Source organism: Callorhinchus milii, unplaced genomic scaffold, assembly GCF_018977255.1.
Source record: "Callorhinchus milii isolate IMCB2004 unplaced genomic scaffold, IMCB_Cmil_1.0 Scaffold68, whole genome shotgun sequence".
NCBI lineage: Eukaryota > Metazoa > Chordata > Chondrichthyes > Chimaeriformes > Callorhinchidae > Callorhinchus > Callorhinchus milii.
The window spans coordinates 42,304-57,300 of record NW_024704809.1 but is presented as its reverse complement, the minus strand read 5'-3'; the positions used below and the strand labels follow the sequence as shown (position 1 = coordinate 57,300).

Below are 14,997 nucleotides of genomic sequence, written 5' to 3'. Positions count from 1 at the left end.
TTGGAGGAAGGTAGAATACCCTTCACCCTTTTTCCAATGTAGACATTCTGAGAAGGCAGTAAAGCCTAAAAGATGACACTTGACTCCCATTAAAGCTGCCACCTTTGCTTTGCCAACCCTCCAATGGCAAATACACCGATGTTCTAAGCAGTGACTCCACACCTTCTCTGGGTGAACAACAGAGCCTTTACGGTTTAACGTCATTTTAGAAGAGCCAGTGTTTTTCATTGATTAATCTACAACTAACAAGCCAGACAATGACATGGCAAATTAAACAAATGAGTGTGATCTCAAACAGCATCGTGGTTGCTGAAGTCTGCTTTCATTTTACAGCCGGGTGGCAGATATTACAAGCAGAGGAATCAGTTCGGCTGCATTGCACATAACTCTTGTCTGTTTCTGAACGTAAAATACAGAACTCATTTGCAATCGAACTCTCAGCTAGCAGATCTCATCGGACTTGGAAATGACTCTCATCTTATTGACATCAATTCTGAGAGGTTTCCAGTGGGATTTGACACATCAGGAGTTGACCACGATGATGATCTCTATCTCATCAGTACGAGTGAAACATCCACTGCTGTTGAGCTTTTACCCTAATGTGATCTCGATTCTTCAACCTCTGTCCAAAGAGCATGTTTCATATCAAGTTACATTTCCATTCTAGGGCTTGGTTGTGTTCAAGGTAAAAAAAAAAACCTGTTAACTATTTGATTAATACAGGTCCCTTCACGGGTAGTCTTAAGTTTCACCCGTACTCACTGATTGATTGGATGCATGTTGTCACTGTGCATATGAACAGGGGTTCAGATAATGATACAAAACGGGACATTTTTGAAGTCAGTACTTTAAAACCGCATCAATACTTTTCATTTGAATGATCGCAAACGAGCAATCCATTAACCTTTTAGGGTAGGGTCAAATTTATAAGTTAAAAATTGACAGGTAAAATCCCAGTACCCCTTATCTTAAGCCCTGTGTAACGAATATATAAATGAATGTGTTTATTCTATGGGTATTGTTGGTGATACGCACAGTTCACGAAAGTGATGTCTCACATAAGTCAAAGTAAACTATAATAGACCTCACTGAATGGTGGAACGGTTGTATGGGTCTGACAACCATTCCAAACCCAAGTCCAACAAGATCCACGGAATAAAGAGAATATTGCATCAGGTAATGGTTCGATGCTGTGCTTTCCCTGACAAGAAAGACCCTTATAATTTCACTTAATCTTTCAATCTGATCATTGTTTTGGGGTCTCTCGGATGAGTGAAACGCAAACCATGACTGGTGAGATATCCTAGCTTTAGATTTTCTTTTTTTTAAAAAAAAAGCATAACCCCTGTTGGAAATGTTTCTCTGATGATCTCTGTGTGCAAAAGTCTCTGAGCGATGTTTCCTGCTTGCAGCATCTTTTATGCAATTGTGATTTAGCCTGAACCTGAATCCACAATGTACTGATTTGGGATGTACGAAGGGCCCACAGTGTTGGATGTGGGTCTGTAAACCGCTCTCACTGTTCTCAGTCTGGAGGTTCTGACCAGGAAAGGATGAAAAAGCAGAGGCGAGGGGACCGTTACTCCGTTCAGACGTCGCTGATTGTCGCAACCCTTAAGAAAATGCTTCCTATCGGCCTCAACATGTGTTCTCCTGCTGATCAAGAACTTATTAACATAGCCAAGACCAGATACAGTCTGGTAAGTGACTGTCCTGAACCAGAGGGCACAAACCTCGCCTTTCTCCGCTTCACCATCGGCGGCCTTGCCTTCAGCCACTACGCCCCGAAGCTCTGGAACTCTCCCTCAATCCCTACACCTTGCCCCCTCCCTCCCTCCCTCCCCACGTTCAAATCCCACCTAAAGACCTTCCTTTTGGATCGTGCTTATGGTCACTTCCCTCCCTTTTTCCCCTGGCTCAGACTCCGCCATTGACAAGCGCTCCGGGATGCTGCCCCACGTGAAGGGCCCTAGATACATGCAATGTGTTGTTATCAGTGACTAGAGAGTATAAATTTAAGATTGATAAATGGTCGGGGCAAGCCATCGTCAGTGACTTTCTCTCCTCCAACCCCGACAGAAAGATACAGATGAAGAGGTACAAGAGTTTCTTCAGAGCAATCTCTACTTGCAAGAAAAGGTAAGGGCTTCGCTCCATAAAAAGCCAATTGTGTTCTCATAGCAACACAGGAATGTCCCGAGCCTGTGTGTGCAGGATTAGCACCTTGGGGCGTCCTCCTGACGTGAAAGGCGCCATAGAAATATCATTTGTTGTGTGTGATACAGCTTGGTCTCCGAACCTCAGTGCTAACTGGAGAGGGCACCACCTGCTGGTGTTCCTAAATATGTGCTTTAACAACACAGCAAATGTGCATTTATATCACGGCTTTGACGTCGGGAAGACGTCTCAAGGCGCTGAACAGTCTAAGGCAGTGGTGGCCAAACCAGTGGACATACGAACTAGTATAGGTAAGTCTGTACTCGATCGGTAGCGGGTTTCCAGGTTTTTCTTGATTGAATATTTTTCAATTGATGCCGTAAATCAAGAAATATTCAATCAACATTTATTGTGGAGTCCTGTAACTCAGTGGTTAGAGCACTCGCTTTGCAAGTGAGAGACCGGAGTTCAATTCCAGGCAGAGGGCGAAACCTTGGGCAAGTTTCCTTACTCCACACAGAGCCTAATAATAATCCCTCCAAAACCCAAAATAATAATAAATTGGTCATTTTCAACCCACGACTGTCTGTGGGACATTGCTGTGCACAATTGGCTGCCGCATTCGCCCACAAATATACAGTCAATTCACTTTACAGTGTGTTCTGTGAAGCACTTTGGGACGTCCTTCCGACGTGAAAAGCGCTATATCAAATGCAAGGATTATTATTATTATTATTTTGTGGAACCGACCAAACAGGTTGGTCACCACGGGTCTAAGGTTTACACTTGAGCTGGGGGACCAAAGTGTGGTCAAAGAGATGTACAATACAGTACAAAATGGCAGTTACACAGCGCCTTTCACATTGCGAGGACGTCCCAAGACCCTGGACAGTCAGGGATTTTGACTCAAGCTGTGGGGGTTGGGATCAGGGAGGGTGGAGGGCAGGGGTAGGAGGGTGACCGAAGGCGTGGTCGAAGAGGAGGGTCTTGAGAAAGTCCTTGAAGGAGGCAAGGGAGGGGGCGAGACGAAGGGAATGTGGGATGGAGTTCCAGAGGGTGGGGGCAAAGAAAGCCCGACCGCCGATGGTGGGGCAGGCCGGGTAGGGGACATGGAGTAGGCCGGAGCCCGTGGAGCAGAGGCAACTTTTGTCTTGTGTCTGTATTTCGCAGTGTGAAAATTCCTCGTCCATGCGATGGCAAATGGCGTTGTACCGGGACACGGCTGGCAAAGCTGAAGACAGCAACAACCCTGAGAAAATCGTAAAGAGGGTACAAGAGGTTTCCGCCGTCCTGTTCCACCTGGAGCAGGTACACCCACGAGAGGTTTTCTGAGCGAAAAGACGTTTGTGGGGATTTCAAACGGTCAAACGAACCCCAGAGTGTGAAACACCCAGAGTGTGATTGCACAGCAGTTTGGATTATTCCAAAAATTACATTATTCTTTTTTAAAAAAAAACACATCTCAGGACCCTCCTCTCGACCATGCCTTCGGTCGGTCATCCTTCTATCCTCCTCCTACCCTCCTGATCCCAGCTCCCCAGCTCGGGTGCGGATCCCTGATTATCCAGCGCCTTGGGACGTCGTCCTGACATAAAGGGCGCTGTGTGATTTGTGTAATTTGTTGTTGTTGTTGTCTAGACTGAGCACCCTTACAAGTCCAAAAAGATGGCCTGGCACAAACTATTATCCAAGCAGCGCAGGCGGGCAGTGGTTGCCTGTTTCAGAATGACTCCACTGTATAACTTACCCAGGTAAGATACTGCGTCAATTAATACGACAGACAGGTTCCCCTCCCACGAGGCACTTGTCGTTGCCGACACCACAGCGTGGATTAACACAAACCAACTCGGTACGAACAGATCTCTTCTGCCTCCTCTCTCGCCTCCTTCAAGTCGCGTCTAGAGACCTTCCTCTCCGACCGTGCCTTCGTCCACCCTCCCTCAAAGGTGAATCATGAGGAACATTAAAGGAACATTACGCAGTGCATGTAGGATACATTGGGCTAAATACAAGATCGTAGACAGAGAGGTAAGTAAGAAACAGAAGGGGAGCCAGTAGAAAAGGAGAAACATTTCACAGTAGAGTAGTTTTTTGCACTTGTCGTTGGGGAAAGGGGCACAACTGAACACAGGCGGTAGTGAACACAACTTGATGACTTCTTGAAGTTTTTTTTTGGAACCAGAGACGACATGAAGAATCTACCATCAACGCCAAGTCAACATTGAGCCCACGGACTTGGGCTTGTGATGCTGAGCTGTGCCCACCCCTGGTGCTCAGCCGACCGGTTTACATGGGACAAGACTCAGAGCCAGGAATAAAGAGTCTGAGGCTCACAGTGGGGTTCAGTGTGGCCCTGTTGACTTTCATAGAATCCTAGAATCTTGCAGCACAGAAGGAGGCCATTCAGCCCATCGTGCCTGTGCCGGCTCTTTGAAAGCGTTACCAACTATTCCCACTCCCCCCGCTCTTACCCCAACTAGTCCCACTCCCCCATTCTTACCCCACAGCCCTGCACATTTTTCTTTTTTGAGTACCTATCCGATTCCCTTTTGAAAGCTCCTATCGAACCGGGTTCCACCACCCTTTCAGGCCATGCGTTCCAGACCGTAGCAACTCTCTGGGTTTAGAAAAAAAAATTCTCCTCATCTCCCCTCTGGTTCTTTTGCCCATTATCTTAAAGCTGTGTCCTCTGGTTACCGACCCACCCGCCAGAGGAAACAGTTTCTCCTTATTTACTCTCTCATATCAAAACTCCTCAGGATTTTAAACACCTCGATTAATTCTCTCCTCAACCTTCCCTGCTGTAAGGAGAAAGATCCCAGCCTCTCTCGTCTCTCCACATAACTGAAGTCCCTCATCCCTGGTATCGTTCTGGTAAATTTCTTCTGCGCCCTCTCCAAGGCCCCTGACATCCTGATGTCCTTTTCAATGCAATGCTGCAAACGGAAAGCGTTGCAGGACATTCTAACCCTCGTGGGTTGGTTGGACCATCGCTCTGTCTTGGGTGTGTTGAGTTTCTGAACGATTTCTGCGCCAGGTGTGTTATTCTGAAAGGTTTGAATGAACAAACTTTATCCTCTTCTCTCAGAAACAAAATTAGCTATTTCTTCATGAACACCTATCGACGGCAATGGCTTACCAGGGCGTGTGAGAAAACCGACTTTGCAAGTCTTGTGTACCTACTGATGGTAACGTAGAGTGCAAATGGATGTCCAGCACTGATACTAACGCTGTTTCCAAATGCACATGGTCTATCGACAAGCATGGTGTAGAATTACAGCAGTAACTGATTGGTCAAAGCAACAACATGGCACATTTAAAATATAATAATAATACTTGTGTTTGATATAGTGCCTTGTCAAGTCGTCTCAAAAAAAGAAATGTCCCTGGAGTTCACTCATCCGAAGTAAACAAACTCTCGTTTCCACCTCCGTGCGTAATGCACAAGCCGTGACGATTCTGCAATCTTGTTCGCTTTCGCTATATCTTACTTAAAAAGAACCTTTTACTGCCTACCTGGATCCATTGGATTCAGCAACCTGCTTAAATGCCACAACAGTTTATTAGGTACCAAATAAAGTATTGCAGCGTACACAGTCCTGGTAATACAGGCTGCTTCAGCGGACACTTTTGAGGATTTTTACCTGTTGGGGCTTGAATATTAAAGCTCTTTGCAATTTTCATCAGCCCCCTAACCGTGGCCGTAAAGCAAATCTGCAGTAAAATATCTGGTCGTTTCACTCTTCAGTCTGAAAAAGCCAGGAGAGAAAGTAAGATCCTTAAAGGGTTAGCAGAGGGCATCGCATATATATATATACCTGGAGATGTTTGACAACAAGAATTAATTTTGGAACAAAATAATCTTTTGTATTGTGAAACATCTGATATATATACGTATATATATATATATATATGCTGCCACCTGGCTACTGGTTAATGAACAGTCAGAATGTGTCGTCTCACAGATTCTGGCCACAGTTTGATTGGGATTCCCCATTGATTCTTCATTCTAAAAACTGTCCATAGCTTTTGAGGGACCAGGCAAGACTTATACGGGCGCCTACTCCATGTTCTCTGACCAATCAGCAGAGTGTAATTGTACAAATGATGTCCCTAACACGTGTGTGATAAGAGAGTGTAACCACTAAACTCCTGTTTTTATTCCCAACCCTTCCTATTGCCACTGTGACCACCCACCCACCCCCTCCCCACCCCTTTTTCAGGCACCGCGCATCTAACCTCTTCATCGAAGGTTATAGAACTTCCTGGATTGAGACCGAGGAGCACTCGTTTGAAGATAAACTAATAGATGATCTGGCTGTAAGTACTGGTGTCTGTGAGCTGGCTTGTTGCCTTGCTGTACCAGTACGTACAACCCCGTTTCTGCTCCATAGCCCGTGTGTATTTGTGTAATGAACCAGTGGCCAGTGTGACTTGTTCCCTCTCGCTGTATGTCTGGAAACTGGACTGAAGCCAACTATGCTTAGAAACGGGTCCCTACTTACCGCTCGGTAAACAGAGACACGTGTGTGGAGTAAGGAAACTTGCCCAACATTTTACCCTGCTGGGAATCGAACCCAGGCCTCTCGCTCGCGAGGCGAGTTCTCTAATCACTGAGCTACGGACTTTACAAATGATTATTATTAACGGGAGAATATTTAGGATAAGCCAGAATCTATTGGAATCGTATTGAGAAGATGGCAGGCGAAATGATTTTGCTTGGTTTCCAATTTCATTAAGCGAGAATCAGTAAAGAATCACGGTTTGGAAGGCTTAACCCTCAGCTGGGTCCAAGTTCCAGGCACGTCTATGTGTACCACATGTCTTCGTTGTAAAGCCTGGAAAAATGACAGCACTAACAGTACTGGAAACGATATGATTCTAAAGTAGGAACATTCCCAGCCTGGCTGCCGTTTCCTGTCTGAATGTTTTAAAAGAAAAATCCGTAACCATAGAATCTTACAGCACAGAAGGAGGCCGTTCGGCCCATCGTGCCTCTTTGGAAGAGCTACCCAATTAGTCCCGCTCCCCCCGCTCTTTTCCCCCATACCCCTGCACGGTTTTCCTTTTCAAGTACCTATCCAATTCCCTTTTGAAAGTTGTTATTCAAACTGTTTCCACCGACCCTTTCAGGCTGTGCATTCCAGACCGTAACAACTCTTGTGTGTAAAAAAAAGTTTCTCCTCAGCTCCCCTCTGGTTCTTTTGCCAATTATCTTAAGTCTTTGTGCCCTGGTTACTGACCCACTGTCTTGTGGCCTTGTTCGTGTTTTGTCCTTGTCTCGTCTTTATGTTCTCTGTGTGAAGGTCATTCTCCTACGATTGTGAGTGTAGAGGAAATGGTTGAAATGTAATTCTCTGTTCCGGAGTAGAAAATTCTGACTTTGTTCTGTAATCTCATATCCATGTATAATGAGGTACCGTTAACGTCAGACTATTTACAGCGCAACAAAACATCAAAAGGAGATTTCAAACAAACTATATGACAATGAACAAAACGCAAAATACTGCAGATGCTGGAGATCCGAAATCGAAACAGGAGTCACTGGTAACACGCAGCAGGTCAGGCAGCATCTATGGAGAGGAAAATGGAAAAAAAGAATTCCTCCCTCCGTAGATGCTGCCTGACCTGCTGCGTGTTTCTAGCGACTTCTGTTTTTAGATGTAAATGAATGTGCCGAGGGAAAATATGTCCCCATATGTCACATAGCGCCCATCCTTGGTTAAGCTCCTCTCAAAGGCTTTGGTATAAAGGAAAGGCGGTAGTAACAGAGGAAGTGCTAGGAATGGTAGTTGAGGCCAGGACACTAGACTTATTGATGATGATGATAATAATAATAATAATAATCCTTGCATTTGATATAGCGCATTATCATGTCTTCGAGACAATAGGATAGGTATTCTAGCGGGATGAGAAGATGGTTCATCTCCTGAACTAATCTTGTGAAACCCGCTTGACACAGTCATCAAGGTATAAGTGAAAGAACATAAATGGGGCTACTTACGAGAGACTACTTAGGAGGAGATTTGTGAAGCGTGGACCAGCGTAAGGAGTGGATTGTCACCCTTAGGGACCTTCCAAAAGTCTTGGAAGCAGCAAATGCTCCCATCTCGATTTGAATGTCAGAAACTCCAACCCAGCCTGGAGCAAAGTTCCACTCGAGTGACCACCTTCACAGACGGACAAATAGATAAGAGCCTGGATTAGTCACTGGCTGAAGGGAAAGAGGTAGAGGGTAGTCATCAGAGGAGTGACGTAGAGATGTGGAGAGATGTGGGCGGGGAAAGAAAGACAGGAAAAAAATTAGGTGAAGAACAGGAGATGATCTGAGCTGTCACGGTTTTGGGAGTAATATTGTGATTGGTCTAGCATGCCAATAATATAGCCTTGCTTCATGTATGTAAGCTTACATACATGCAAGCTGTATGTATGTATATATGTACGTATGAAAGCTTACGTACATTAAGCAATGTACACACCCAAATCAAGCTGTGCATGAGACTGCCAGGAAATTGTGACCGCAAGTCTCTTCAGATTTAAAAGCAGCAATTGATTCAAACTCATTGTGATGTGTGTGTGTGTGTGTGTGTGTGGTTCCCGTGTGAGATTCAGTGCAAGATTACACAGGTCCAATCTTGCACGCAAAAAAAGACAGACCATGTTAGACGCAACCCGAACATGTGTGATATTCATGCCATCACATCTGAGGCGTATGCAGTACGTGTGCACGTGTGGACTGAGACTCTGACACTCTTGTGGTTTGGTGTGTGTAATAGAAATCAGGTGAAGAGGAGGAGGAGGAAGAGGAGGCGAAGGAAACTAAGCCCGACCCTCTTCACCAGCTGATCCTGCACTTCAGCCGCACAGCTCTCACTGAGAAAAGGTACTATCCTGTATGTAGCTCAATACCGACTTACCTACAATATTACAGTAGGTCTGCAAACACAATACAGCACAAGATTAGATCTGTACAGTGCCTTTTACATCGTGAGGACGTCCCAAGGCGCTGAATATTCTGCGAAGCGATGATTTGAGACGTCTCGACGTGCTAAGGCGCTATATCAAATGCTGAAATAAGCACCGCCACGACGACGACAACAATAATAATCTTTGCAGTTGATGCAGCAGCTTATCACGTCTTCGAGACGTCTTCAAAACATCACTTCGCAGAATATAATGTGACTGTACAACTTGTGGGCGAAACGCGGCAGCCAATTGCGCACCGCAGCGTCCCACAAACAGTCGTGGATTGAGTGTCCAAATTATTATTTATTTTGGGAGGCGATATTACCCCCAGAAAAGCGATCCACCAATCAACTTAACAATCGTGCTCTAACCACTGAGCTACAGGACTCCAGGACATCCAGAAATTCAGTAGTAATGATAAGAGCTTCACTTCACAAGTTCCTGAGTTAGTCGGGATGGAATGGCACATGTTGTAATCTATTCAGTTAGTGAGGTTTATCCAGGTTCAACCTGTCTTCAACACTTTATATTTTTATATCACTCAGCAAACTGGAAGAGGATCATCTGTACATGTCATACGCAGACATCATGGCCAAGGTCAGTAAACTCACCCTCTGATCGATATTCTACGGCTCCACTGGCTCCCCATTCCCCTCCAGAGAATGGGGTTCAAAGACCTCAAAGGCCTTCAAAAACCCTCCCCAGCCTTGCGCCTCCTTACCTCTATGATCTGCTAACTCCACACAGACCTGTCCGCTCCCTCCGCTCAGCGAGCTCTGTGTCCCCAGCCCACCCCACCATCAGCAGTTGTCCTTCAGCTTCAGGAGCAGGATCATGTGCTTCAGAATAACAATTATCTACTTATCTCGAGATGTTACACTGGGTGTAGTGGTTACTCGAGCACTTTCCACTCCACAATTGATACAGGTTCATCTAGTCCCTTGTTTCCAAATATGGTGTCGCCAATTTATATATATATATTATTTTTATGTACTGACAGTCCTAAGCCCACATTAATCCTTAAGCACCGAACCCGGCTCGTAACTTGCAGAATATAAAGAGAAGCTTTGGAAATTAGAACATCCGAAGCTGATGTCTGCAATATCCTTATCATTTCAGAGTTGTCACATCGAAGAGGAGGGTGGTGGTGATGAAGATGAAGAGAGCGTAGAGCTTACCTTTGAAGTAAGTCTCGAATAAACTGTTTGCTTTAAACAATGCAAAATCCCCCATTATGGATGCTGAAATGTACCAGGTTTGATTGCAATCTCAGTGTCGTTCAGCAACAACAACTTGCATTGTATATAAATGTCTCGGAGCTCTTCACAGTAGGTAGCGGAGTCAGATACCAAGCAATAAGGGAGGGGAGGTGACCACAGGCACAGTCAAAGAGGTAGGTTTTTAATAATAATAATAATCGTACTTGACAGAGCGCTTTATCACATCTTCGAGACGTCTCAAAGCTCTTCACAGAATATACTGGAAAGTGAATTGACTGTATATTTTGGGAGTGAAACGCGGCAGCCAATTGCGCTCAGCAGCGTCCCCACAAACAGTCGTGGATTGAAGCGACCAAATTATTATTAAAATAATTGTCTTAATTTGCTATTTCTCTAGGAAAAGGAGATGGAAAAGCAGAGATTGCTTTACCAGCAGTCCAGGCTACACAGCCGTGGGGCAGCTGAGATGGTCCTGCAGATGATTAGCGCGTGCAAAGGTACTTGTCAATCTTAAGCGTTTGCTTCAGACCTTGAAGGTTACAGGTGAATGTTTCGGCAATGTGCCGTTCGGCAATATTTTGTGGGTGAAACAATAGTAGTTGAACAGGGAACGAGTAGACACCAGAGGAATCAATAGCTGTCTCAGTCCAGATTCTGCCCCAGATTAATCGGTCACTTTATGGCTGTTGGGAGGACAGCTGCTGGAAGGGCCTTACATGGAGTCCGCTGCTCACATCTCCAGCTTGGAATCCATCTTGATCGGTATGCGGAAATGTAAATAGCTCCGCACCTCCCAACGTGTGGAACCATCGCTCAGCGGGTAGCGATGTGTGTCCGAGCTTTGGGCAGACAGATGCTGCGTTACTCTTACACTGGTTTGCACAGACTTGGAAGCAGGGATTCTTCCCATTTGATTTGCAAGCCAAAGCCCTAACGAGTAGCGTGGGCCTAACTGGGAAAGCTTGGCAGACAAGCTATAGCTGGTTAGATTCCAGCAGTGGCCACAGCGCATACTTTTAAGGTCCCCAAGCCTTGCCTCTTGCCAACCTGCGCCTAATAATAATAATAATCCTTGCATTTGATTATAGCGCTTTTCACGTCTTCTCGACGTCTCAAAGCGCTTCACAATAGAATAGACTGTAAAGTGAATTGAAACTCTTAGGAATACTCTTGTGAAATACTCTTAGGAATTAAGCAAACACCATTGTAGCAGAGAGGGAGGGAGAGAGAGAGAGAGGGGGAGAGAGAGTGCACATTCCATTCCAGAACCAGGAAATTTCTCTTGAGCTACAGTTTCCATGTGTGAATATTTGCCAATAACTGCCCCGCAATCCTCCTGTGGCGTGTGGGTGTGTGTGAGTGTATATATATGTGGAATTCTTCAGCGTGGTGATGAGTTTCCATGTTTGTCAGACACCTGACTGACGCAGCTGGGCCTGTTATGCCCTCAAACACACCCCTTTTGGCGGTACTTACCAGGGAAACGCTTTGAGGTGTTTGAAATCTTTCCTCAGGTGAACCAGGTGCTATGGTTTCTTCAACCCTGAAACTTGGCATCTCCATTCTGAATGGGGGTAACTGTGAAGTTCAGCAGGTAAGCGATTATATTGCCGCTCTCTGATACGCGTTGAATACGTGCGTTAGCAATCTTGCCTCTGTGTCACCAAGTTGTGTTCAAGCCCTATGTCGGGACTTTGAGCTCACAGTCCAGTGTGGCATTCAACAACAACTGACATTTACACAGCGCCTTTCACGTCAGGAGGACGTCCCAAGGCGCTGGACAGTCACAGATCCGCTCCCGAGCTGGTGGTTGGATCAGGATTGCTCGAGGGCGGGGAGGGTAGGGGTAGGAGAGTGACCGAAGACACGGACAGTCGAAGAGGAGGGTCTTGGAGGAGGCAAGGGAGTGAGGGAGCAAGGCGGAGGGACTGTGCGATGAAGTTCCAGAGGGTGGGGGGTAGAGAGGCTGAAGGCCCACCCACCAGCGTTAACAATCTAACGCAATGTTAGGATTGTCGGAAGTGCTGTCCTTCAGATAAGACATTAAACCGAGGTTCTGTTTGCCTGTTCAGGTGGACTTTAAAGGCATTAGTCAAAAAGAGAAGGAAGTTTCTCCTGGTGTCCTGGCCAACAAACCCCCAGATAAAATTGGTTGGTCAGTTCTTGACTGTTTGCGGGAACACAAATCAGCTGCTTTGTTCACCTACAGTCACTCCACACCACAGTAAGATCCTGTGCAGGACTTTGAGACATAACCTTTTAAAAAAATACTTTGCTTTCTGTCTAGAAAATGCTGGACTATCTGAAAGAGAAGAAGGAAATTGGTTTCTTCCACAGTGTGCAGTCCCTCATGCAAACCTGCAGGTGAGCGAGTTTTTGTACCATAGTTTCTAACATTTGTGCTGTTTAATTCTCTTACCCATAGTTACAGAGCTTGCAAATCACACCCAAAGCCATCACTCTGGAATTGGGTCATCGTGGGCCAGTTTTTGGCAATTATTCACACTGTGGAAACTGTAGCGCAGTGGGTAGAGCACTCGCCTCGCAAGCGAGAGACCTGGGTTCAATTCCTGACAGGGCAAAATGTTAGGCAAGTTTCCTTAGTCCACACGCCTCTGTTTACCAGCAGTAAGTAGGTACCCAATTAGTCAGATTGCTTTCCAGGCTAATAATCCCTCCAAAAGAAATAATAATTTGGTCACTTGATCCACAACTCTTTGTGGGGACATTGCTGGGCACAATTGGCTGCCGCATTTCGTTCACAAAACGTCAATTCACTCTGAATATTCTGTGAAGCGCTTTGAGACGTCTAGAAGACGTGATAAGGCGCTGTATCAAATACAAGAAAAATCATCATTTATTATTAATGATCTTTGAACAAAATGCAGAAAGGAGAAAGAAGTTTATTAACGTGGAATCAACATCTCTGTTTCAGTGTTCTGGATCTGAATGCCTTTGAGAGACAGAACAAGGCAGAAGGCCTGGGAATGGTCACTGAAGAGGGAACAAGTAAGTGATTGAATGCACTAACATCCAGACTGGAAGACCAAACACAACAAGTATTGGAATGAGATTCCTAAAGTCCACAGTGAAAAGATTCATTGATGGCTGTTTGATGAAGGGATTGTCTGAGGAGAACAATCATTATTCTCATCACACATCTTCCTCTAACGATCTAATTTGTTTCGTTCTCCTTCTCCTCACTTGACTTGTTGAAGTTTTTTGTTGCTTTGTTTTATCTTCTAACTTGGTTAAACAATCAACGATGATGTGGTACTTTACAATTATTATTAATTGTCTTAGTTGATTTTAATTCAATACTATTTAGTTATTGAATGACCACATTGTTGTTTGCACTTTCTGTTTTTTACTCACCTCATTTTCCCTCCTTCCTTTTTCTTTCTCACTGTTCCCTTTGATCCGCAAGTCATCAAACGTGAAAGTGGTAAATAACTGTTTGTTTTTCCTGTTACACATACCTAGACCAAAGAAGGAAACAGTATCTGATCCCTGCCTCCTCACTGTGGGAGCGGGCCAGTGTAGACAGGCAGATTGCAAGACCCATTCCCTTTACGTAATCTTTGCTGCTGTTGAGTCCGGGGGGAACTGGTGGGGGGTGGGGGAGTGAACAAGCCAGCGAAAATTAAGTGTTAATCATTGAGGTGAACCCACTTTGATCAACCTTCTCCCATTGGAGACTAAGGAAGCCTACACAGCCAGCCCTACCTCTCAGGATGAATCAGTGTGGTCACTTACACCCAGTTTAATTTATCGGATGCCAAAGGAAATTTTGTTGTAGACGTGTTTAAATCAGACTGATTTTATTTGCACAGGGGGTGATTAACAACAACAACAACAGATTGCATTTCTACAACGACTTTTAACGGCTGGTACAGTCTAGGGTGAGGGTTGGTCGGGGTTGGAGCCTAGGACTTCCAGGTGCTTGTAATGGGAAGGCGGAAGGAAGAGAGGAGGTTGAGATCAAATGGGCTTTGCTTCTGTTTGAAGTCTCTCTCCCCCAACATCACGGTTGCTACGACAGCCAATTTCCAGACTACCCACAGGAGTAACAGGCCTTTGGAAAACTTGGGAACCAAGTAGTTTGATGTTTATCTAACCTGAAGGAAGAGCAAACATCTTCCATAATATGGTATTGTGCATTCAGTACAAGCGTTTAATGAACATAAATAGAAACAGGAGGAGGCCATTCAGCCCCCTGAGCCTGTGCCAGCAGTTGCATTGATTTCGGCGACTCATACAACCCCACTCTCCCGCTCACTCCCCTTCACACCCTTTTAATATTTCTCCTCTTCGCATCCTACACTCTTAATTAATGTATAAAGTACTAAGTTCTGTGATTGTGTTCATTTCCACTAATAGCAGCTTGTAATCCTTCAAAATCGTTAGGGAAAAAAAAACATTTTTCGTAGATAATTCATCAACCGTTTGAGTATTTTGAAACGTCCCAGGCAAGTGAAGTAATAATTGGTATTTCTCGAGACCTTTTGGGGAAACATTAGATTCGGGACGTCTCACCAATGTGCTATATAACAAGCGAAGCACCTCCTTACTTTTATTTATATTCAAGATAAATAACTAGCTTCCAATTAGCCTTATTGACTGCATAAGCACCAAAACTGCTAAATAAATATTA

The 14,997-nt window shown here is 45.0% G+C and overlaps 1 protein-coding gene across 7 annotated transcripts in view; it reads left to right on the top strand.

Moving 5' to 3' along the window:
- The window catches only part of LOC103190328 (ryanodine receptor 1), a 115,896-nt gene that overhangs the window by 78,194 nt on the left and 22,705 nt on the right, over window positions 1–14,997 (top strand). For 4 of the 7 annotated variants that reach the window (XM_007911068.2, XM_007911066.2, XM_007911067.2 and 1 more), the window contains 13 exons: window positions 1,530–1,700; window positions 2,080–2,139; window positions 3,328–3,465; window positions 3,796–3,908; window positions 6,381–6,477; window positions 8,934–9,040; window positions 9,669–9,720; window positions 10,243–10,308; window positions 10,741–10,840; window positions 11,858–11,937; window positions 12,631–12,707; window positions 13,279–13,352; window positions 13,771–13,788. In XM_007911068.2, the coding sequence (XP_007909259.1) occupies window positions 1,530–1,700; window positions 2,080–2,139; window positions 3,328–3,465; window positions 3,796–3,908; window positions 6,381–6,477; window positions 8,934–9,040; window positions 9,669–9,720; window positions 10,243–10,308; window positions 10,741–10,840; window positions 11,858–11,937; window positions 12,631–12,707; window positions 13,279–13,352; window positions 13,771–13,788 (1,153 nt within the window). The remainder of the gene's footprint in view (window positions 1–1,529; window positions 1,701–2,079; window positions 2,140–3,327; window positions 3,466–3,795; window positions 3,909–6,380; window positions 6,478–8,933; window positions 9,041–9,668; window positions 9,721–10,242; window positions 10,309–10,740; window positions 10,841–11,857; window positions 11,938–12,630; window positions 12,708–13,278; window positions 13,353–13,770; window positions 13,789–14,997) is intronic. The other 3 variants (XM_007911070.2, XM_007911069.2, XM_007911065.2) reach the window with 1 other exon arrangement.